Source organism: Neolamprologus multifasciatus, chromosome 10 (assembly GCF_963576455.1).
Source record: "Neolamprologus multifasciatus chromosome 10, fNeoMul1.2, whole genome shotgun sequence".
Lineage (NCBI taxonomy): Eukaryota > Metazoa > Chordata > Actinopteri > Cichliformes > Cichlidae > Neolamprologus > Neolamprologus multifasciatus.
The window spans coordinates 177,699-203,985 of NC_140448.1; the positions used below are offsets into that span (position 1 = coordinate 177,699).

Below are 26,287 nucleotides of genomic sequence, written 5' to 3' on the forward strand. Positions count from 1 at the left end.
AGTCCCTTTAAGCTTCTTACCCTGTTTCAGTAACTCAATCTTTGTTTTGCGACTCACAAACCGAAGAATAATTGATGGCTTTGTTTTACTGTCTTTCCTGGGGAGCGTGTGGCATGCTGCAATATGATGGCTCTGAATACTTACATTCTTCGTTTGAAGGAATTTTATCACTTGCTGTTCAAGCGTTTGCAGCTCCTCTACCGGGGCATCTTCACCATCTTTACCTCCCCCAGCTGTTACTCCAGCGTAGGTTCGGTGTTGCGTCTCCAGTCCACTTATGACTAAATCATCCATTCTTGTGTATTGTTCAAGGTCCTCGATTCGCCGTTCCAAGTCGTCTATTTTCTTGTCCTTGTCCTTTATGAGGTTTTTTAGTTGTTTTATTTCATCCATTAGGTCATGTAGCATACCTTGTTGTTTAGCCACTTTGCTCAGTTCATCAGACATGAAATTAAGCGATTTCTTAATCTCCTCCAACTCCTCTTCAACTCCTGGGTTTGCTCTTTTAGGCGGCATTTTGAAAATGATGAGATTTGTATTTCCTTGTGATGGCCCGTTGAAGTCACTGTTGATTAACTTGTTGGTTGAGCCTTGGCCTAGTGGTTGCTGCTGGAGCCTGGGCCTAGTGGCTGCTGGAGGATCCTGGGCCTAGTGGCTGCTGGAAGAGCCTGGGCCTAGTGGCTGCTGGAAGAGCCTGGGCCTAGTGGCTGCTGGAAGAGCCTTGGCCTAGTGGCTGCTGGAGGATCCTGGGCCTGGTGGCTGCTGGAGGATCCTGGGCCTGGTGGCTGCTGCAGGAGCCTGGGCCTGGTGGCTGCTGGAAGAGCCTGGGCCTGGTGGCTGCTGGAGGATCCTGGGCCTGGTGGAGCAGGAGGGTCCTGGGCCTGGTGGCTGCTGGAGGGTCCTGGGCCTGGTGGCTGCTGGAGGATCCTGGGCCTGGTGGCTGCTGTAGGGTCCTGGGCCTGGTGGCTGCTGGAGGGTCCTGGGCCTGGTGGCTGCTGGAGGGTCCTGGGCCTGGTGGAGCAGGAGGGTCCTGGGCCTGGTGGCTGCTGGAGGGTCCTGGGCCTGGTGGCTGCTGGAGGGTCCTGGGCCTGGTGGCTGCTGGAGGGTCCTGGGCCTGGTGGCTGCTGGAGGATCCTGGGCCTGGTGGCTGCTGGAAGAGCCTTGGCCTAGTGGCTTATTTTTCAGTTTTGGTGCAACAAGCTACCAATTGTCTGGTGTTCGTTTCTTTTTCCGTAGATATGTGTGCTTCCTTCTTGTGTCGTTTGTTGTCTTCAGTTTTGTCAAATTAGTAGAATACCTTGTCTTGGGCTGCTACTCCCTGGAGTGGGTAGAACTGATAGTAATGAACCTATCATTTGACTCTAATAAGTTAAAGAGTTATTGTTTGTTCTAGAGATACAACCAAGTCCACCTGGGAATTTAACATCACACCCCTTACCTGTTGAACCACCTAAACAGACAACTGATGAACCACCAGTATCAACCCCAGAAACCGCCCAAAGCCCATCTTTAACTGCCATAAATGTCAATTATGTCAATTTGTTTAATTTATTGTGTTCATGTATGTTTATTTCCTTTATTTATTGTTGTTCCTTTTGGGGTAGGAACTGAGGTTCATTCTGTGTTGCGCACAGGCCCCTTTAAGTGACGTAAAGGGAAGTCAAAAGCATGTGCAAAGAATCTAAGTTAATAAGTTAACTAAGTCAGAAGAGGAAATAAATAAGCAGTTTTAAAGTAAAAGAAAGCTGCGAAGAAGAATAAGAAGAAATTGGGAATTATTTTCGTTAAGTTTTTGTTCCTGAAGCGGACTCATTCCCTCACGGTTACGTGCAGCCAGCGAGGTATGTTAACTGTGTTTGTTTATCGCGTATTTGTTAACTTGGGTTTATTCATTCATTTGTAATATTTATGTTTGGTCATTCTGTATTTTTATGTAATGACAGTTTGACAGTGGATTTTATGGTGTTTCTGAGGAGAAGTGTGACGGAAGAATAAATCCATCTGTGAATGAAGAACCGTGGTGTCGTGTATTAACTGGAGGGAGTGATACCATCTGTGGAACACCGATACCCAGAGAGAAGCAGAGTTCCTCCAAAGAGACTGAATCTTTGAAAATGTAGAAACTATGATTTAGTTATTTACTGCCAGTTAATTTGGAAGTGAAACAGCTTTAGAGTAATGAGAGTAATGGCTACATTTGTTCATTGTTAGTAAAGGCAGTAGAATATTTTATTGGCAGTCAAAATACATTTCTTAAAGAGTTTACTTATTTGAATTAAAAATCTAAAAGGGAAGGGATGTAATAGAGTGAACTGTTGCCCCCCTGTGGTAAAAATACAGAAGTGCCTGTTCTTGGTTGACCAACATATAATGAAAGGAAGCTTGTAGACCACTAAGGAAAAACAATAGTTCTGAGTTGGTATGTCCTACTGTTCAATAAAACTCGTATTCACGTCCTTCCTTCCTGATACTTTCAAAGAGCCTAACCCACAATGTTCTTGAGCACCTTCAGAGGTAGATAGCATGTCTAAGTTGTTTGTGGAAGAAGACACACTTCTTTACCAGAGTGTTAATGTGACTGGACAATTTCAGATAACTGTGAGATGTGAACACCAAGGTATCTGAAATTGTCTACTCTCTCCACTGGAAGACTTCCATTCTTCGCCAGATCGTCTGCTACTCTCAGTGGTAACTCGGCCTCCATGTGTGAACTCAAGTTTTTTTCCTAGTGTTAATGTTTATCTCCCTATGCTGCAGTCTCCGCTAAGGACCTATACTTCTATGCTTCCATGGATCACAGGATAACCATCCTACTAGTCATTCCTGCAACATCTGCATACAATAAACATCTGCATACAATAAAGGGGAATGAAAGTAAGGATATGAGCATAAATATAACATATACACATATATAAATACAGAATATATAATAGGGGTAAATAGGAATACCAGTGGATTGCACATTTGAGTGAGTCTATTTGGGAAAACTGATGATGTTGGTGATCAGGAGTTGCTCGCCATAAAGTCGTCACAGGAAGATTGGAGAGATGTGCTGCAGGGCTCACAGTATCCAGTCATGCTTTGGACAAATCACAAGAATCTTGCCCATCAGCAAACCGCAAAATAATTAAACTCCCATCAAGTCAGGTGCGCCCTGTTCTTTACACACTTACACATTTTTCCATAACCTGTTTATTGATCTGACTGGATTTGATCTTCTTTTCATGTTCTTTTTTTTTTTTTTCTCAGAATTGAAGTCTGAAGGCCAACAAAGATACCCAACAGATTTACTTTGCCAAGTGGGTCATCACTGTTAAGAGGCTTGACCGAGCCATGGGCGCCAGGTCCTGTCAAGCAGCCACCGGAAGTAACCTGGTACATACCTGATCGCCCAGCCCCAAACACCAAGAACCACCAACGCATCAACACCTGAGGGCATCAGCCTCCATACTTTGGAGGGCTTGAGTGGAATGCCTCCCCTGCACCCTGGTGACACACCTGCAACCCAAGGCACTGCATGTGTGGGTGGGTGTGGTGGAGCGAGAAGAGGGAGGCAGTCGGGGATGGGGAGAGAAGGAAGTGAAGGGCAAGCAGCCCCTCCTTGGGGCCAGCTCCCCCGCTGACCCCAGTAGGCACCACCGCCCTCTGGAACCCACCAAGGCGAGGGGGCCCAGGCCCATCCAGACCAGAGCCCATGGCAGCAGCACCGCCAAGCCTCACAGGACCCGGGGCAGCCCACCTGAACCCACCACAGGGGAAACTGTACCCACCCCATCATTCAATCAACTCCCAGGCTACACAAGACAATAGACACCCAGGTTAAGTCTATTCTCCACCTCTCCTATGTCTCTTCCCCACCTGCAGAATGAACTCCTGCAAGGAGGAAACAGCCTCCCTGCCAGTTGAAGAGCCCCCCAGTTTGCCGATGCACCAGAGGCCCCCTGCGCCAGGGCTGAGTCCCCATGTACCCACCCGCCCACAACCTCGGCAACACACCAATTAGGACCAAAGCCCCCGAGGCACAGCCAGAGTGCCAGCACGGAGGCGCATCACCCCCAAAACTCCTAATTTATTTTTGGCAAGACCATCATTTTTATATCAGCGACCCTTCCCATGAGTGAGATGGGTAGAGATTTCCATCTAGCCAAATCACCTTCTACTTTCTTTAGAAGTGGGATGTGGTTTAATTTAGTTAAATCTGCAAGCTTAGACATTAACACCTAAATATTTAATATTTCCAGATTGTAGTGGGATAGAAGAATAATTATGGAAAGAGCAATTAATTGGAAGAACTGTAGATTTTGACCAGTTAATTGAATCTGAAACTCTTGAAAACAAGTTTATTAGTGTAATTAGCTGAGAAAGGTTGGTGTGTGAGTTTTGAAGAAAAAGAAACACATCTGCATAGAGACTGATTGTATGTTCTACTTACTTGCATTTTATGCCCTTAATTGTTCTAGCCTGTCTAATTGCTGTGGTTTGATAAAATTGCAAACAGTGGGCATCCCTGCCTGGTGCCCCTCAGGACACAGAAGCTGGAGGATATTTGGTCATTTGTTCTGACACAAGCTGTTGCGGAATTCTATATAATTCTAATATTTTTAGCCAGTTTATGAAAGAGTTTCCAAAACCAAATTTGTGTAAAGTTGCAAATAAAAATTTCCAGTTAACTCTGTCAAACTCTTTTTCTGGATCTAGAGACAATATTGTAGTTTCAATGTTTTCACTGCATGAGTAGTCTATTAAATCAAGCAATCTACGTGTATTTGTTAATGAGTGCCTGCCTTTTATGAAACCAGTCTGGTCAGTTAGAATTAAAAGGGGGGTTATCTTCTCTAATCTTTCTGAGAGAGCTTCGCAGATTATTTTGAGGTCTACATTAATAAGAGATTTTGGATGATAGCTTGAGGGAAATCAGGAGTCTTTGCCTGGTTTTTAGCAGGAGACTAATATTGGCAGAATTCATATTTGGTGGTAGTCTGCCATTTTCCTTGATTTTCTGCAACATTCTGTGGAATACTGGTGCCAGAACTGTCCAGAATTCTTTGTAGAATTCTGCAGGATAACTGTCTGGACCTGGAGCCTTATTATTGGGCATACTTATCAGGGCTTCCTGGAGTTCCCCTGGTGTCAGTGGCAAATCCAGTGCCATTGCTTGACGGTCTAGTAATTTTGGAAGAGTTACGTTGCCAAGAAACTGGTCAATTTCATTTTTAGATGGGTTTATTTGTGGTGACTATAAAGTTTCATAGAAATCCCAAAAAATGTTGTTTATTCTTTCAGGATCATATATTGTGTTCCCAGATAAATATTTAACAGCACATATAGTTGTTTTTTCTTTATTTATTTTTAACTGGTTAGCTAGAAATCAACCGGATTTGTTACTGTGTTCAAAATTCTGCAAGCAGTCTTTGAACTAGGAAATGAGTTTTTTTAATTAATAATTTCATTTAATTCTAGTTTTGTCTTGCATATTTTGTTTGGTATTTCCTGATATTGGTCGGACACGTAGACTTCTTCTAGGGATTTGATGTTTTTTTCTATTTACTGACTATTTTTGTTTTCTTCTCTCTTTTTATGTGATGAGAAAGACATTATTTTACCTCTCATCATATCACAACTGATGTTCCAAGGGTGCCATTATAGTCTAAATATAGATTCCACTCTTTTTTTTAAAATATTTAATAAAGTCTTCATCTTTGAGCAGTGATGTGTTAAATCCCAGTTTGTACTTGGTGAAGTGTTCTTCTTATGTATTACTGTTAGACATAATAGGAGCATGATCGCTGACAGCTACAAGGTGTATCTCAGGGTCTGAAATGTTACTCAGCAGTGAGCTGCTGATTACGAAATAATCCAGACGAGAGTAGGAGGGATGGACATGTGAGAAGAAAGAATATTCCTTACTGTTGGGGTGAAGGGAACACCATGCATCACAAAGACCACAGTCGCTCATATACTGTTTGATTATATTTGTGGACTGACAATTACGCTGAGTTCCTGTTGTGTTGAGCCTTTTTTCATATTCTTAAATTCTTGTTTTAATAGTCTACAGTTGTGGACTGTGCACGCTGGCTGTGTATTTTTGTGATGTAACCAAACCTTTTCTGTCCCTCTCAAAAAGCCCAAGGAATCACAAGAACAAAGACTTTTTTTCTTAGCTGCAGAGTTCCCAATGTACAGCCTCAAGATATTTTGTGGACTGAAGAAGTATGAAGGTCAGACAACTCAGCAGACTACACCTGATTAAACAGATTAATTTGTGCAAAAGAAGAATGCTTTTTAGCTTTAGCACCAAAAATGTGTCCTTTTTTTCCCCCAATAGGCCTAGAGTGAGAAGTTTCCTAAAAATTCAAACCGCAATGTCCTGTCCTCCTGTTCCACATACATTTATATTCATATTTCAACTGGCTAATCCCATGAAACTCCACAAATTTAGCTTTCTTTTACTTTACCATGTGGTGAGGATCCTGTGACCAGGAGTCAAAATTTGGGATCAGGTATGCAGTCACAGGCAGCTTGCAGCCCCACCTAGCAGATTGCCTGCTGTTGTGTTGACTGAGAACTGCAGCAGACAAAGAATGAAAAAGCATGGATTCCCTGGTCCAAAGGCCCGCACAGTGGGCTTTGCACTCCCTGACTGGCCTAGAGAGAAAGGAATGGCTCAGTCAGCAGGCCAAGGCCACTGAAGCGATGAAAAGATAATTCAACACCCCCACCCCCACCCCCCGCCACCCCCCACAGCTCCTGGACCTCATGCAGCGTCAAACCATTTGTGAGCAGTGACAGAGCCAGATTGGGCCGAAAGGATATGAGTGGGAAACTTCAAAACCTGCTCATATTTCTGTGGATGTGAAAGGATTTGTATAACACATTCAGTTTTGATGGACTTTCCCATGTTCAATCCAGACAACCCTTTTTGTTGACACGTTCAAATAATGAATCTGTTATGTGTATGGTCCCTTTTTCCCTCCTGCTCATGAGTTCTGTTTCTAGTTGTCAGGTAGGGATGCTGTGCAGACCACTACATCGTCTGTCCCAGGCTTATGGAGAACCGCTCACTTGCTGGCTGCCAGGAACCAGGGTGAGTAGTTCTCCCTTTCACAGAACAACTGTGTGCTTTTGTAGGTGAGGGTTTTATTAACTACATAATCTGCTACAAACTAGTTTTAATTTAGCAGTTTCCAGAGGACTTTCAATCATTGTAATTGTCACTGAGGCCTCATTTAAAACTGTATCAGTTTCTTATAACTTGCCAAAGCTGTGGGTGCTCAGTGAATGTATTTGGTAGGAATATAAAAAATGTTCAACTTGAGGAAAACTGTTAATCTTCCCTCCTGCCATTAGTGCATGTAAAACAGATTTTACTAATTCATTTTTCACTTTTCTAAAGTGAAAAATGAATTTTAATTCAGTTTTATTTATATAGTGGCAATTCACAACAACAGTTGCCTCGGTGCACTTTATACTGTAAGGTAAAGACCCCACAATATAAAACAAATGGCGTTGATTGGATTATTCACATTACATTATTGATCTGTTTCAGGTGCTGAAATGGAACATATATTTGTCATTTTTTTAATGTTTAGTAAGGCCTTTTCAGTTGGAGCTCAATTCAATGGATACAACTGTGATGCAAATTTTCACAGCCGCTTCCCTGGTGAGGACTTAAAGACTTTTGTTTTGTGAATAACTGAATAGAAATTATGTTAACATTCTAAAAATGTGAAAAAAAAATTCTTTTGGACTACCTACATGTTCCAAAGATGAGATGATAAGTTTTTTGGACACCAGTATTATGACATACAAAACTAAATGTTACAGACTGTAATCCCAGAAGTTAAATCTTTCTTTTTTGGGGGAAAATGTACTATTGTAAAATACACAATTTATGTACATTTTTATGTACATTAGATTTTTTGGCTTCTTTTCCAGCTGAGAGAGATATCAGTGTATACTGTGGGGTCCAGACCATTACCCTCAAGATCAATTTTTGCCCTGTTCTCTTCTCTGGCTACACTGACACCGACCTAGCCCTTAATGGTCGCCATGGAGACGCCCACTGCAGAGGCTTTATCAATAACAACACCTTCCCCACTGTTGTAATCTTTAGCATCAGCCTGGCAACACTTGAGTCCTGTGGTAATTCTTTGGTGGTAGGAAAAACTTTTTTTTTTTTGTATTAACTGCTCTTACTAAATTATATATATATACATATATATATACATATATATATATGTATATATATATATATATATATATATATATACATATATATATATGTATGTATATATATATATATATATATATATATATACATATATATATATATATATATACACATATACATATATATACACATATATATATATACACATATATATATATATATATATATATATACATATATATATATATATATATATATATATATACATACACATACACACACACACACATATATACATACATACTTCAATCAAGCTTTTCTTGATCTTGAGAACTTTTCTTTTTATCCTGCACGATGTCCAACCCTTCTTATCTTAGTAAAAGAGCTGGAGCAGGAATTTTACTCACACTGGTGTTGCTTACAGGTGTCAACTGCTCAAGGACCCAATGCTTATGGGAACCTGTCCCTGGTGCAGATTGGAAACATATCAGGGTATATTGATACACCAGACCCTCCAACCATCATCAGCTACCTGCCAGGTCTGCTGTATAAGTTTAGCTGCAGCTACCCATTGGAATACCTAGTCAACAATACACAGCTGGCCTCGTAAGTCTCACTCATACCTTTAAGCTTGTTTGATACCGTGATCCTATATGCATGTAAGTTTCAATCATTATATCAATTGGCAGACAAAAAAAGAAGCAGTTTAATAATAAGTTAATAATAACAATAAATAATAATAATAACAACAATATTAATAAAAACAATACTAATAATAATAATGAAAATTTATAATAAGTTATTAAGTTCCACACAATACAACAGAATTTTTTGTTGTTGTTTTCATGAAATACAACCCAAACACAGTTTGTTACATATTTCCAGATTTTAAGTCCTCGGCCCCACAAAAAGTCCAATTCAGATTACATATATTAACCCCTAAAAGGAGATATTGGAAATGTTTGGTCAGGAAAGTGTATATGTTAACCTGAAAGAGTGATGTATAGGCATGGTTTTAAAGACAAGGATTCCTCAATGTTATGTAAATTTTAATATAAAAATGTAATTTTAAAATACTGATGCTACCATAATTACTGTTAACTTTCATAATGTTTTAGGTACTTACTTCTTTTTTCCTTTATCTTGACTGAAGGTCATCAGCTGCAATCTCAGTAAAGGAAAGCAATGGCACTTTCATTAGCACGTTGAATCTCCTGCTTTATAATGTAAGTTCACAACAGTGAGTTATAAATGTTCATTTGTGTTGTACAGGTGATCTTAGTCTGTTGCACCAGAGATAAAGCCACACTTGTATGCATATGAACATAAAGAAACTCTGCATCTATGTAAAGTTGATCTCTACCTCTTACAGATGTATGCATCAATTGTCCATGTACAAAAGAAGAATGATGTCAGATTCCCAGAAATTCTTGTTATACAGTTGATGTAAAAAGCAAATTATTGCAAATACTGTAATTATACAAACGTATACTAAATTTACTCTTACTCTTACCCTAAATCCACTTGAATTAAACACTAGGGCTACATCGAATTATTTAGAAAATAAATGTCTAATAAGCAAATAAATCACTGTCAGTTGGGTGGACGAGAAGAGCCATGAAATATCACATCTATGCTTAAATGACAATTTGCTTTTTATACAGGACTCATCATATATTCAGCAGTTGTCCATCCCAATGGCAGGACTGACCCTGAAGACACGCATATTTGCAGCTGTAAAAGCCACTAATCTGGATAGAAGGTATTCAGTCACAATGTAGCCTTTCAGCCTAAATATGCCACCCACACGGTGACTCATTAAACTATGATACATGATGACTTTCATCTGTGCATAAAAGCACTGAATATGTTAAAATAATACATCGACATTATTTATTGTAAATGAACTGATTCTTATATAGTATTTTTCTAGTTTAGCGCTCAAACCTCTTTATACAACATGCCTCATTCACCGTCTAATGTTCACACTTCAATGACTGTATTGGAGAGCAACTTGGGGTTCAGTGTTCTGCCTTCTGATTGGTAGATGACCTTCTCTACCTCCTGAGCAACAGACGTCCAGCTTACATTACCTAGTATTCTTAAGTGTTCTCATATCAAAGTACTAATCAGGCCCACCTCTGCTTAGCTTCTGTCATCAGATGAGATACATGACCCCCCCACACACACACACACACACACACACACACAAACAAACACACACGCATGTTGGGTTAACTGATAATTCTGTTTTGCGCTCTGAAAGCTAGGATAGGCTCCAGCACCCTGTGACCCTTAACTGTATAAACAGCTAAGAAAATGGTCTCTCAGCATAACATAAAAGCCTACATTTATGTTATTTCTAATTGTTTGTTATCAGAATACAAAAAGCCTAAAACCTCTTAACTAATTGGTGCAAAAATAAATAAATATATAAAATGTCAACACATTTTTGGTTAGCTAAAGTAAAATATATTAGCAGCATCTTATCTGTTTTTCTTCATTAAAAGAAATAGTGTCATTAGTAATACAGACCCACTAAGGGATCCCCTTACATACTGTATGTGTGAACAGTAATTGGGGTTATAAAAATATATATTTAATACTATACATTGTGAAAAAAACAGCACTTGTCTTTGTTTATCAGCTGCCAGATCACAGTTTTACAAACTTTTTTTAAAAAATCGAAATTAATAGAGTACAAACAAACAACACCTGCAACTGAGTTTGAACTTTGAGCTTAGTCTATAACTACTGGAGGAGTGATTACGCAATCTTCTGTGTCAATTCTTTTTCAATTTGCACAGCTCCTGCTATGGGGGGAAATAATTATTTGATCCCCTGCTGAATTTGTAGATGTTCTTACTTATAAAGTCTCTAATTTCTAATTTTCATGTTCATTTATAGTCAGTGTTGAGGAGTAACGGAATACATGTACCGGCATTACGTATTTAAAATACAAAATATATGACTAACTACATTCCATTTAAAAAGGTGGTATTCAGAATACAATTACTTTGTTGAAATAAGTGGATTACACAGCGGTCTTTTCCTGTTTCATATGTTAGGCTATGCCCTCTCTATTTTGGGTAATTCCAAGTCCGTGGAAACCCAAACAAAACATGCATTAAGAGGCTCTAATACCTGTGTCTCAATCTTGTGGCCCATGTCTCCTCTACTTGCGGCCCGCATAATGACGTGAAGAAAGTTTTTTTTTAAAATTATTATTCAAAAAGTTATTTAATATGAAGGCAGAGTGTTATAGGCATAGCCATAAAGAATGTAGCCTCATAGGCAGTGTAGTCCGTGCTGCAGGGAGAATGGACTGCCAAACCCGTTATGTGTCTGTAAGTGCAAGGAAGGGAGGGAAAGGAGAGTCGAAAAGTACAGGTTGTCCACGACCAGAAATGGGAGATGGAAGCATGTAAATATAATAATAACCACTGTAGCCAAAAGAAGCGCCTGACGAGCCCAGCTGTAAGCTATCAAGACTCAACTGTATACTGTGTACATGTTTTCCTCTGAAACAGCCTTTCAATGCCTCTCTGTCTCTCAAAGTTGACTCAGACAACAAAATAAAGCTAGTTTTCAGCCAGACATGGAACCCGACGTATTAACCAGAGGTCCCTTTACTATGATTTGGAGCAACGGACCTGTTTTATATACACACGGAACATCTTGCTTAGGATGACCCCAACCTCAGCAACAGGACCACTCTCAGCATCAACCAAGTGTGTTTTCTTTTGGAACTGTGTTTGCATTCCACCTGTTTCACATACAAGGGTCAGTTCTACAGGCAGAAACAGAAACCTCCCACAATTCACGGATCACATTAACTCGGTGGACCGACACATCATATTCACCAGGGAGAATTTGAAAAGTGACAGCTTAGCCTTCTTAGATTGTGAGATTTCCATCAGTAATGGGGGACATCTAAAAGCTGATGTGATCACCCAGTTTTGTTTTAAGTTATTTTGTTATTTTCATATGGCCTAATAATTATCCTTATTGCTGTTTAAGAGAGGAGTGGTTAAATACTGATCCTACGAATACGGATCAGTATTTAAGGTTTGACTCTCATCGTCTACTGGAGCATAAACAACATAGAGCCAACACCATCCCCACAGACACAGTGGCCAGGGAAGCAGAAGAACATCACATCAAGAAGGCCCTGAGGAAATGTGGTTATCCCAGCTGGACATTTGTCAAAGCTGGGAAAGCGCCTAAAGAAAGCTCCAGCCGATCCAGGAGAGAAGGACAACTGCTGACTAAGTGAAAACCTGTAGTTATCCCGTACATGTCAGGAGTATCGAAACACTTGAGACGCATTTTCTAAACACTGCGTCTCTGTGGCTTTTAAACCGCAAAACACGCTGCGCCATAAATTGGTCCACCCCAAGGATGGGGTCCCCCAGAACAAACAGAGTAACTAAGGCTACGTTCACACTGCAGGCGAAAGCGCATCAAATCCGACTTTTCTGACCCTATGCGACCCATATCCAATCATGGTATGACGGCGTGAACAGCACAAATCCGATATTTTCAAATCCGACCTGGGTCACTTTCGTATGTGGTACTGAATCCGATACATATCTGATGTTTGAGAAAGCGACTGCTGTTTGAATGGTCATGTTGCATTAAATTCGTCTTTTACGTTGCTGACACAAGACAGACGCCAATTATCAGCGCCGGTGAAGCACCCGAGAAGACATTGTGAACGCTTCCTGGCCATCCAGTGTAGATGTTAGTGAAACTGTTCAGAAGACAACGCTGGACAAACGTGAACATTTTATTTGTACTGTATAATCTGCAGATTCTGACAGAAATCTGCAACTATCCTTTGAAGCACCACTCCTCTCTTAAACAGCAATAAGGATAATTATTAGGCCATATGAAAATAACAAAATAACTTTATAACTTAAAACAAAACTGGGTGATCAATCAGTGATCACTGTCAGCCTCTCTCGACTAACCTGGTATTGTGGATGGATTATCTCAGTTGTTCTCCTGGCTGAAGTTTGGTCTGATTATGGCATCCTGCCATGCGATTACATTTGTTCCTGACCACCAAGAATCCTCACGTTAACTTTTATCGAGTTGAAAAAAGCACGTTTATATTATGCTCACATAGCCGTGTCGCTAGCGGTCACGTAGCACATCGTTATATACCAGCTAGCCAAACTTAAGTAACCCTACAAACGTCAATGCTGTTTAGTTTTCTGTCTTCATTTATGTCGGAAGTGATAGCAGAGCTGTACGTTTGAATTTGTTTCCAAAATCCCTCAGTCAGGACATGCTATATTATTGGTATTATTAGCATTTAGAAGGAAGCTAGTGAGCTAACTTCCTGCTAATTTCTAACGCTGTTAAATGTCATAAATTCAGTTTTCATGGATGCCTGGATGTTAAAATGAATTGTTACACCTTGTAGAGCAGAATGCTGATCATTTTATTACAGATGAAAGACTTGAGACAGTTTTTCAACTCTCAGTGATGCCACAGTGATTGTTTGATTTATGGACCCGCACTGGAGTTTAGCCCAGACAAGGCTAGTGACGTCAGACTTAAAGACCAGGGCCATCAGTCAAACAATACTGTTTGGTCTGGGTCTAAACAGAGCGCGTTGTGTGTAACGTCTTCTTTTGCGCATGCGGGCCACTGAGGGTTCACACTAGAGCACGTTTGCTGTCACATTTTATTTGTAGTGTGAACAAGCAGAAAAAAAAATCAGATTTGATCAAAAAATCGGAATTGAGCATAAAGACCAGTGTGAATGTAGCCATAGCGTATGCTGTTAAGTGCCAGGAGGATTGCCAGGATTTATACATCAGGGAAACCAAACAACCCCTTCCGAAGCAGATGGCACAACACAGAAGAGTTACCTCATCAGGCCAGTGGACACTCTTTCAATGATGAGGATGTACACATCCTGGACAGGGAGGAACACTGGTTTGAGCGCGGAGTCAAGGAGGCCATTTACGCGAAAAGGGAAAGACCATCTCTGAATCGAGGAAGGGGCCTAAGGGTACATCTTTCACCATCGTACAATGCTGTGATTGCAGCCATTCCCCAACTCTCTGTGAATGGTACTCATGGCCATTGATCAGTGGTTGTTGATCAATGGTCATGAGAATTTGACTAATCATGATGAAGGTGACCTCCTGGCCCATTGTTCCTCAAGTGAGCTGGTTTCAGTCATTATGCAAATGTACTGTTTATAACAGGGGTCAGCAACCCTGGGCACGCGTGCCACAACTGGCACGTGAAGGGTTAACTGATGGCACAACCATAGCTGGACTGGCCATCGGGCATACCGGATGGTGATTTTTCGTTTTTATGGGCCGAAGGTTTTTTCCTTTTTTGTAACGGTATAAACAATGAAAGGTGGTGGATTGGCCAGATGGTGGCCGATGTGTAAAAATAAGTCAGTTGTTTGGTGGTGGCTATGGCGGAGCTTTCACAGAGGCCAGCAGGTGGATGAGGGAAAGGGGAGGCGGGAGAAGGAGAGACCCGAGGCGGCCGCTGGTCCAAGTGTCAGGTGAACTGATCTTCAGGTAAGAAGTTATGACCTGCAGTCTATCTGGGTCAGATATAAACCAAGTTTAGGTGGAGTTTATTTTTGTTGTGCTGACTTACAGTCAGTTACAATAACTCGTACTGCATACTAGCTACCATGATGGAGTTGCTATACAGCTGGGTGGGTGCTATGATGTTACTGATAGTGAACTTTATTTTATTCATAAGGTTAGTTACTCACTTTTAATAAATAATTGTCTGAATCTTACAACCAAAGTTTTTATCTGATGTAAAATGTATAGAAATCATACATATACCAACAAGACAGTGTACATCATTGTCACATCAGCGTTTGTTTTCATTCAAAGGCTTTATGGCTTTTCCTACAAAACCTGGTGGGACGGTCTCTAGTCAAAATGCCCAGGCTGATTTGTTGTCCCTGTCCAGCCCTGGGCACGACACGTAGTGAATTAATCTGAGAAGGTGCATTACAAAATAAATGGGCGGGCCAGCGGTGCACATCGCAAATTAGTTCGCATAGACACATTAGTTGTGCCTCTTCTTAATGACAGTATCTTAGCTAACAACCTCAACTACCAGATTCAACTTGAAATTGGCTAAAAATAATTTAGCCTACCGGTAGGAGGGACGTTGCTAGCTGGCAGTTTTTTCAAGCGATGTTGAAATTTCCACATTCCAACACTTTAAATGCTTCAGGAGCTGTCCGCTCAGCGCAGCATCAGCACCACGGAAATACACGGATACATCCGTAGACTCGAGACAGAATTCACAATGGGTTTTTGGGACTTTCAGGTGTATGGACCAATGTTATCTTTTCTGATCAAACCAGAACACTTTAATGAGCAGCTGGATTTGTCTCCCATTAATTGGCTGAGTTAATGCCAGTTAATGCGACATTGAAATGCAGCTGATTGAACTGAAAACCTCGACTCCGTGGGGGTCAAAGTTTGCAGAACTACGAACGCAGCTGGAATCCACAGCTGTGCGTGTTCATGGAGCTTGCATTTTCACCTGCTAGACATCACTACCTGACAAGGTTAACTGTCTTCAGAACATTGCAGAGGCCTTGACAGTATTTGGTTCTACATATCTGTGTGAGCAGATTTTCTCTACACGAAGAGTGTCCTCAGGTAGCTGTCTGAATGCTGGACACTCGGAGACCTGTGTCTCTGAGTGGGAGACCAGAGATCACATTAATATGTGTATCCCTGTATTAACAAACATGCCATATTGGCCCAATTTATTTTTCTTATCATTGTTGTGAGAAGACCACAAATAGCATTTGCATTTTCTGTTGTACAGTTCATTTGCTGTTATGGAGTTCTTGTTATGGATAAAAAGTTTCTTTTTTTGTTTCAAAATAGCTGATAACTATTCGCTGATAGCTGCAAACATCTGTGAACAAATATAATTCTATAAAGTGGTTTTATATAGTGTGTAACTGTTAATATAGAGTGTTATTAAATTTATTGCTAATGCAATCAAATGGCACATTGACTTTGAGGAAATTTTAGATGGCACTCATCATCAGAAAGGTTGCCTACCCCTGGTTTATAAGATTGGGGAAACCTGCAGTCAGCTGAGACTGAAGAAGTCACTTGGATGAGTGACAAAACGTTTCTCCCACTTTAAAAGCTACGTCCAGATTAAGAGAACCAACTTTTGGAGATACACGCAGAATAGTTTCCTATATGAGATTGGTGCAAAAAGTGCAGTCTTATCTAATGTCCATCCTACTGTTACTCATTTTATATTAAGATTTAAAAATCTAGTTGGTACTGTTATGGCGAGTAACCTTAAGTAATAGTTATAAAATCACACAGCAATAGTACATTAGATGCTAGTTGTAAAAAGCATGATAATATATTAAGTACTCCAAAGTATTCAGAATACATTACTTTCATTGAGTAACATAACAGAATACATTACAAAATACATTTTGGGGCATGTACTCTGTAATCTGTAGTGGAATACATGATAAAAGTAACCTTCCCAACACTGTTTATAGTTTAAGTTCAATGAAGTGAGACACAATTTTAACCAAAACTCCAGAAAAAAAATCCCCACATTACATAAAATTATAAATGGATTTTCATATAATTGAGTTAAGTATGCATTTGAATCCCTACAATCTAGATAAAATTCTGGCTCCCAGAGATTAGATTACAATCAATTAATCAGTTTCAGAAACAGATACAGACCATCACTCAATTACCGATAGTCAGCTTATTATGTTTATAAAGCACACCTGCCCACAGAATCAAAATCTTTAATTCCAACTTCTTCCACTACCATGGAGAAGACCAAAGAGCTGTCAGAGTTTGTCATGAGCAAGACTGTAGATCTGTACGGGGCTCAAATGGCCATCAGCAAGAAGTTGGATAAGAAGGTGACAACAGCTGGTGCAGTTATTTAGATATGGAAGAAAGGCCATCAATCACCCTCGGTCTGGAGCTCCATACAAGTTGTTGTCTCATGGGGTGAGGAGGATCATGAGAAAGATGGGACATTAGCCTAAAACTATGAACTTGTTAATGATGTGAAGGCAGCTGGAACCACAGTCACCAAAACATAATTGGTAACACACTGCACTATATTGGACAGGTCTGGCATTGCCTACACCTGCTCACCCTGCTCAAGACAGCCTTGAACATCTAAAGGTTTCCGAGAAGACTTAGGACAAAGTGCTGTGGTAGGATGAAAACAAACTCAAGCTCTTTGGCATCAACTTGTCACACCGTGTTTGGAGGAAGCAAAATACTTAATATCACCAAAAGAAGCTACAGTCAAGCTACAGGACAGGTATAGACATCGCGTTGGATCATCTGGTAGTCATGCTGTGGGGCTGTTTTTCTGCTAATGGATAACTTCACCACATTAACGAGCCAATAGACTGTAAAATTTTGGATGAGAGCGTCCTTCCCTCAACCAGAACACTAAAGAGGAATCATGGATGAGTCTTCCAGCATGACAATGACCAAAAACACAGCATCATGACTAGGGATGGGTATCGAAAACCGGTTCTTGTTGAGAACCGGTTCCCACTGTTTCAATTCCTTGGAATCGTTTGCCATTTTTGCAAACGATTCCCTTATCGATTCCAGTCGCCCCGAATGACGTCACCACGTTGCGGAGCGTCATTTACCTGGCAGGAAACACGGTGCCTAAGCGGCTCAAACGCTCAAAAGTTTGGTTATACTTTACGAGAACGGATGACAACAGGGCAACTTGCAATACTTGCAAAGTAGATATTTTATTTAAGGGAGGAAACACTACGAATATGCAAAAGCATTTGCTCACAAAACACGCGATGACCTTAAATGAATGTCGTGTTTTTAATTCCGCTCCGGACTCGTGAATCTCAACCCAGCAGCAGCAGCGGTAACGTTTGCACGTCCTCTCCCGTTAATGCGGCAGGTAAATAATCAACTAACAGTGCATATTATGTTAGCGCGATCTGCCTTATTACAAAACCTGCCATTACTGTGCGCTGCATTTAGGTGACCATGATGAGAGAGACAGACAGAGTCTGGCTCAGATGCTGGCAGTTGTCGCTGCAGTCTACCGTTAGCGTCTCCTTTCAGGCCAGGATAGACGAATGTCACCGAGCAGTGACTAAGTTTGTGGTCAAAGGCTTGCACCCATTTGCCACAGTAGATGCCCCGATTTTAGGTAAGTGAATGTGTTTAATTGTAGGCAGGGACATTACTGGATATTCTTGTTTTATTGCTACAGAAGAATATTTATTTTATTATTTTACATTTACAATTTTTTTCCTGGGGACCCTGTGACACCCCATTGAAAAGCCGTAGGCTGTGGATCTCTTAAGATCTCACTGTTGGGTTTGTAAGGCCATGTTACTCCTAAATTTCTATTTCGTTCAAAGTTCTAAGCTATTTGACCTTAGTGTTCTCCTTTTTTAAAAGGAATCGATAAGAGAATCGATAAAGAATCGAATCGTTAAACAGAATCGAAAATGGAATCTGAATCGTGAAAATCTTATCAATACCCATCCCTAATCATGACAACAAAGGAGGAGAGAAAAGGAAGCAGCTGAGGAAGTTGAAGCTTTGAGTTGCCAAGAGGCAACCAAGTAACCTAAGGAAATGTGCAAGTTTCTGCATAGAGAAATAGGCCAAAATCCCTCCTTTGGTGTATGCAAACCAGGTGACCAACTACAGAAATGTCCTACTTTTGTGCTTGTCAACAAGGGTTTATTTATCAAGTACTGAATCATATTTTTCTCCTGGACACAGTTTGCATTTCACCATTGTGCTTTTGTACCATTGCAATCAGTAAATAAATAAAGTAGTCTCCACAATTTAGTTATAGACCAAACCACAATTTTCTTCCTCCTGCACAAGAAATGATTTAACTTGTGCTGCAATTAGCCGAATCAGTTCAGAGCAAAGGAATAAAAGGGCATATTTGATTGTTGTTGTTGTTGTTGTTCTTCTTTCTATCCTACCAGTGTGCAGATAACTGAAGAGCTTTTGTACTAAAACTTTGTAATAAATACAATCCACCCGCATACATGCCAACCCTCCCGATTTTTTCTGGGAGAATCCCGAATTTCAGTGCCCCTCCCGAAAATCTCCCGAGCAACCATTCTCCTGAATTTCTCCCGATTTTCCCGACAACAAAATTGAATCAGTTCGGCTGAGATTTAAATTATTAGATTAGTTTAGATTAGATTAGATTAGATTAATCCCTCAGGAGGGTTCCTCCGGGGTTTTTAGACAGCTGAATAAACGTCAAACAGAAAATGTAATAAACAGAAGTGTGAGATGGTCGAGAATTTGTGCCAGCGTCCGGTTTATTTTAGATAGCAAGGAGTAGACGGCAGAGTTTCACACCACCGAGAGAGCTCATGACGTAATTCTGAAGGCTAGACTGTCCAATTTCACAGTCGCTCACATCCAGCCTACCCGGCTTTCGGAGGACTCGGCCCAATTAGACCGCGTAGGCCGTGTCCTCAGGAGGATGCAGCCTCTGAATTTGGACAGCCCTGCTGTTTCCGGCTGGTAAATAATAACAGTAACATTTAACTTATTTTATCCGATAAATTAACACTGTAAAGTACAAGTTTTTTGTATATGTATACCACTCCCCCCCCCCCCCCCCCCCCCAACAGCCCTTTTGAATGTCTTCCTAATTCTGAGGTCTCAAGGTTGGCAAGTATGCACCAGGGGTGAGAGGGAGTTTCTTTCTTTTTTTTTTTTTTTGCTTGATTGATTGTTTTTATACAATACTAAAAAATAGATAAACAATTTTTAAATGGAATTTATCATGAATTAAATGACCCTTCTGGGATATTGATCTAGTTCGCAGGGGGGTTTAGCCAGTTTCAGTCTGAGGCTTTAAGAAGAACGTAGCACTTTTTAGACACTTCTTTTTTGTTAGACTGCAAAATCAGCATTGTCTATTAACGTTACAGATGGGTAGGACCAATAACATTAGTTGCTATCTGAATAATAACTTAAGTTAAACTGAGAACGTTAATTTATCAACTGGCCATGTTAACAGTTACCATAACTGTTTAGTATTTTAGTGTTGTGTTGTGTTGTTGGAATGCCCATCTGCAATGTTGCTCTATGAAGTTGTGTCATACCTAGAGGAGGTAAAGAAGGCACTATTGGTATTGCTACTGTGATAAATACGCATCTAATTCAATAATGGGTTTTAGTATCCATTAGTATCCAAAAATGTTTTTTTTTTCCACAACTTTGCTCTGGAGGCACCATTTCCACATAAGGCTGCATACTGAAACACAGTTATCCTAAAACAGGTTGTACCATGTTCTGTTCCTTTGTTCTGCTTTTAATCACATTTTTGTGCAAATTAGATGGAACATTCTAATGGACTACTGTTACACCACACCTTCTGGAAATCCTAATGATGACCTGCGTTACGATCTTTTCTTTAGGTAACTCCAGTATAATAACAGACCCATGATTGTGTAAAACTCTGACTCCGACTATCCTTGACAATGTTTTAATAGTCTTCTCTAATGTTGCTTTTCTGAACTAGTTGTGAAAAAGACCCCCAGACCACAGTGTTTGAGAATGGGAAGAGCCAGATGGGTCGTTTTGCCTTTGAAGTATTCCGCTTTGTAAAGCACAAGAACCAGAAGATGTCCACTGTCTTCCTACACTGTGTCACCAAGCTGTGCCGAGCAGATGATTGTGCAATGCTGATGCCAGTGAGATTGGATACTGACACACACACACACATAAAAAAAAAAAAATCTTGGGATAAAATATAACACAATAATCTTGTTAGAGTCACCTTCATTTCAAAATGGAAAACTTCATCGACATAATTATCTTACTTAGGTTAAAATACGTAGGCTCATTTACAAATTCTTAACAACAATTGGGAAATACTTCTACTGTACATTCTTTTCCATTACAGTTTATACCTCTCATAGTTTTTTATATTCACTCTACATTCAAAGGGTAAGTATACATTTATTTGAATTAATAAATACTAGTTCTATTATGTTTTCATACAAAGCATATACTGCATCATTGCATCTAATTTAATATTAATTATAGAAATAGTTTATTTCTTGAATGTAAACATCAGCTTCACTTCAGCATTCCTAAATTCAGTTCTTCAAGTATAGTTAGGTGCTCATAGAAACATTCCTTGTAATCACAATGGGCATTTCTTAAAGCATCTGTATGTGATAAAGGATTCGTTACACAGCAAAGTTCATTGTAATAAATTTGCTGGAGCTAATCTGATGCTTCAGTATACAGTGTTAGATGAATGCCCACCTCTTCTCACCCCAACCAATCGCAGCAGATGGCCGCCCCTCCCTGAGCCTGGTTCTGCTGGAACTTTCTTCCTATTAAAAGGGAGTTTTTCCTTCCCACTGTCACTAAAGAGTTGCTCATAGAAGCAATTAGTTGACCAGATTACATTCATATTTCTTCAGACTAAGTGACTGTCTGACTTTCCAAACAGACTGAGATTTCCAAATGGTCCTTCCATAGAGAAGAAAACAGGTCTACTTTATACAGATGACAAGCTGAGATCAACATTAGCTGTAACTGAATGATTGATTAGTTCTGTGTCTCCCCATTATATAATAATAAAACTACCAAAAATATCAGAGACTGTTCATTTGAGCAAAGGGGATCAAATCATTATTTCCCTCACTGCAGAATAAGGGGTTAGATATTCCTCCGATATCAAATTGGACACATATCTTGGCAACATCGATGGGTTATATTAGTAGTCTGTGTCCTGAATTCCTCATCATAAGAACATACACCACATGAGAGAGGACTCATTCTTTCTGTGTAATATTTTCATAGATCTGTGGCAGCAGGAAAAAGAGAGATGTGTCTGAGGGAAAGGGATCAAATGCTGCATCTGGAAATGCCATCCTGACTGCTGGGCCTATCATAACTCGGAGTGGTATAGTTTAATAACCCTCTTGCCTAACATTTCCACAGCTGAATAATTTTTACTGATTATCCAATGTATTACAAGACACTAGTGTATGTCAAAAATCCAAGATTTGACACCTAAATGTTTGACTAAAGTTGAGAGCTTGTCTGGGTGATCTAGGATTTTCAAAACAGTACGTTAGACAAGGCATCCTTGTCTAACGTACTGTATACACCCGAATGAAAGAAAATATATACCATATGGATTATAGTGTGCTGAAATGCCATGTCTTCGTTTTTCACAGATGAAATACCAGCCAATAATTCTCAGCTGGGTAAGTCTTGTCATTCTGTTCAATAAGTGGTATGATGCTTTTGTGTGTTGTTCTACTTTTAAAGGTTATAAGATATTTGTGTTTTCACTGGGAGAAACATTTTCACTGACTTCTTTAGTCATAGCTGACTGCAGATTTTCCTAGCCTTATAAAAAGGACTAACTAACGCACTAGTAACTAACAATGGGCTGTAATATCAATTGTATAATCATGGTAGATCTCGCTGCAGTCTACCGGTAACGTCTCCTTTCAGGCCAGGATAGACGAATGTCACCGCGCAGTGACTAAGTTTGTGGTAAAAGGCTTGCACCCATTTGCCACAGCAGATGGTAAGTGAATGTGTTTAATTGTAGGCAGGAACATTACTGGATATTCTTGTGTAATTGCTACAGAATAATTTATGTTATACTTTGTTATTGCTACAGAAGAATATTTATTTTATTATTTTACATTTACAATTTTTTTTCCTGGGGACCCTGTGACACCCCATGGAAGAGCCATAGGCTGGATCTCTTAAGATCTCACTGTTAGGTTTCTAAATTTCTATCTCGTTCAAAGAGAAGCTATAAAACAAAGTTCTAACCTATTCGACCTTAGTGTTCTCCTTTTTAAAAAAGAATTGATAAGAGAATCGATAAAGAATCGAATGGTTAAACAGAATCGAAAATGGAATCGGAATTGTGAAAATCTTATCAATACCCATCCCTAGTCATGACCCTTGATCGCTGGCCATGAGTACCATTAGAAGATTTCCAGCATGTTTGGAATCACAGCATTGTATGGTACATCTTTTACTATTTTACAATGCTACAAATGCATTATGAGCTGGTGAAACCTGCAGCCAGCTGAGACTGAAGAAGTCTGGATGAGTGATGAAATGTTTCACCAACTGAAAATACTATGTCCAGATGAACAGAATCAACCTTTGGGATTTCCTTAACTGGATGATTGCACAATAATCTAGACAGGAACATATACCCTTCTGCAATGCCTGCGCATACTATATTCCTCAGGATTCATTTTATTGTTCAGCCAGTATACTGCTTTAGTTGTTATTGAAAATCAAATACTGAGCCGGGATATCTCAATCTGACATTAAAAGTTGTGTCATTTCTCATTGGAATGGCAAAAAAGGTATTAGTGTTTTAACACTCACTGCTATTTGGCATTTTGCATGAACTTAAGAAAAAGCATTGAGAATGTGAAAGACATTTTTACATTTTGGAATGTTTTTTGTGTTTGTGCTGCTTAGCCCATCTTAAAGCTCCAGTGTTTCACACAAATACAATGACCATCGCACTCATCTCAGGCATGATCATTCTGGGTGTCATGTGCCTATGCTTCTTCATCATGTCCCTCACCCTTCTGAAAGGCAAGAGCGCTCCAGTCGGCACCCTGTCAGGAGTCCGAAACCTAACCTTCAACTGAGTACCTGAACTCACACATTTCTCATCAGTTCAATGCTAACCAAGAATGCAGAACACACGCTGTCTGTGCATGTGGGCATCAAAGAATTTAACTGTTGAAAAAAAACCAAAACCTGTTACCAGGTCTGTACAATGAGTATTAGTGCAGGAGTTAAGTAAAACTGGGTTTTGTGTTCCTATCGCACAAAAAGCTAAGTCTCAGCCTGCATATTTTTCATGCAGCTTTAACCCATTAGTGGGGATACTAAAAACTTACTGCAATACCTCAGCTATACAGTTTTCATTGCAGGGTACGGGATCAATTATATGGCTTTTAGTGCATTATATAGTGTATAATAAACATAGCATTTCCTGAGAGAAATTATAGATATTAGAGAGATGGATTTACTTAATCATTTATTAGGAGGTTTTTTTTCCCCTAAATATGTATTTCAATCGCTTGCTTTAAATATTTTTAGTTACTGTGTTAGCAATAAACTTGATTGTTAAGGATATTTTGTACATGTGCTACCTTATGTATAACTTTTCCTGATATGTGGTTAAAATGCAACTTGATTTGTTCACGAAATGTACAAATTGTCTTCAAACGTCCATGTTGCTAATACTGCACCTTGACTTGTTATTAAAACATACCCATTTGCATATTTCTAAACATAAACTATACATTGCCTCTTAAACACTACTGTGGGATTACAAGAATTGATAAATGACTAGCATTGATATAGCTTGTATTTTTACACTACAATCCACATTTATCCATTCATGCACGCATACATGCACTGCTTGGTCAGATCATACAACACTACTATCTAACGCACACAGACACACACACATCAGGCGAGGTGGAGATTGGGGGTGAGCAAGCAAATGTAAATTTCTGCATTACTAATATACAAACCTGATGTAAAATCAGTTTGGTTCCTTATCATAGTCCTTAATAACCTCAAAGACCTCTTTGCTTCATGGGAGGGCTTAACTTCCTCTGGGATCATTTATCATTTTAATGTTTCTTTTAATTTTTATAGAAAACCTAAAGCTAATATAACAGAATAGAATTCATTAAAACATTTTGTTTTGTATATATGGATAATTTTATTTAAACGCTTATGTTCCTGTACTGTGCATCCATGAAACGTAAGACGATTCGACCTGCGTCATTTCCGTCTTCCGTTTATTTACTTTCCAGCTCTTTGAAACATTATGGCAAAATGCCGAGGAAAAACACCATGTTTTTTAAATGGACTAACAATGAGGTGGAGTTGTTGCTGCGAGTAACACAATACTCTTGTGTTACTCTCAAAAGCAAGCTTGCAAAAGCAAGCAAGAATATAAACTGGGAGACGTACCACAACAAATATGCCGGAATTAACATTCCGTCTTCTTTGAAGAAAAACGTGAAAATGTGAAGCATGTACAAACTTATATTAATCTTTAATAGGGCTATGAAAACTGGGGAAAAAACAAAACTGCTGTACATCATCTTAGTTGATTGGTTACATGACTGCATCATATGACTAAAATGCGTCATCGTTTTCAAAAGCCTCAGTTTTCGCAATCCACACTGCCGTGTGAAAAGTGTTTTTAAATTCATCTACAATTTCAAAAAGATCAGTTTTTGTTTAATGTTAGACTCTTAACGTCATCATCTCCAAGATCGAACTGTGACAGACATTTTTAGGTCAGTGTAACTTATTATAATAAGAAACAATTGATCAATGTGTAACATACAGTAAATGTTTTCAGTGCAAAGAAACTGACAACATCAGATGGAGTCTTTTAGATTTATTCTGAGCTGATAATAAATCTGTGATGTAATCGCTGTCCTTATGTATTGACAACCAAATGGAGTCTGTTATCCTGGTAACTCACTAAGAGTTGAAGTGAACTCTCTTTCTGAAACAAGAAACCTGAGTTTCCACCGTCTCAATTTTAACAAACTCAGAGATGTTAGCTAGACCTCCTTTCTGGAATAGGATGGTTTTATCTATCAAAGGTGGAGTGCTGCACAAGCTTCCCCATTGGTCCCGCCTCCGGGTCTAGTTGGCTCCGGGCTTGTCATTTTCACACCTGGTCCTTGTTAACTCATCTACCTGTTGATACTAAAGGGTTGAATGATGCAACATTTTCTTGCCAGGGGAGACCAGAGAGAGTAATGGCTCAGTTGGTTGGCCAGAAAGTTTGTTGTAGATACACCATTCATACTTCAAAATGATGGGCTCATTTCCACTTTCTTTGTTGGTAGAGTCACATTGACTTTGAATGTGTGAATGTATATACACACACACGTATACACACACACACACACACACACACACACACACACATATACATATACATACATATACATACATATACATACACACATATACATACACACATATATATATATATATATATATATATATATATATACACACA

General features: G+C 39.6%; 1 protein-coding gene and 1 long non-coding RNA gene across 2 annotated transcripts; both read left to right on the top strand.

Annotated features, from left to right (window-relative positions):
* Nucleotides 1-1,367: 1,367 nt before the first annotated feature.
* zpld1a (zona pellucida-like domain containing 1a) lies at nt 1,368-26,172 on the top strand. The gene is made up of 13 exons (XM_085175185.1): nt 1,368-1,841; nt 1,944-3,147; nt 3,250-7,084; nt 7,547-7,660; nt 7,936-8,156; nt 8,595-8,776; nt 9,324-9,396; nt 9,835-9,932; nt 20,553-20,633; nt 20,738-20,909; nt 22,033-22,135; nt 22,413-22,442; nt 23,695-26,172. The coding sequence occupies exons 4-13, from the start codon at nt 7,555-7,557 to the stop codon at nt 23,868-23,870; spliced, it is 1,242 nt and encodes a 413-aa protein (XP_085031311.1). The 5' UTR covers nt 1,368-1,841; nt 1,944-3,147; nt 3,250-7,084; nt 7,547-7,554; the 3' UTR covers nt 23,871-26,172.
* On the top strand, nt 12,216-17,705 carry LOC146509268 (uncharacterized). Its single transcript, XR_014876558.1, has 2 exons — nt 12,216-15,127; nt 15,199-17,705. It is a non-coding gene; the product is annotated as an uncharacterized LOC146509268 (long non-coding RNA).
* Nucleotides 26,173-26,287: the final 115 nt, after the last annotated feature.

Coding starts and splice junctions, on each gene's coding strand:
- zpld1a (XM_085175185.1), top strand. CDS start 7,555: ATGGAACATATATTTGTCATTTTTTTAATGTTTAGTAAGGCCTTTTCA. Junction 9,397..9,834: donor TGAATCTCCTGCTTTATAAT/GTAAGTTCACAA, acceptor CTTTTTATACAG/GACTCATCATATATTCAGCA. Junction 20,910..22,032: donor ATTGTGCAATGCTGATGCCA/GTGAGATTGGAT, acceptor ATATTTTCATAG/ATCTGTGGCAGCAGGAAAAA.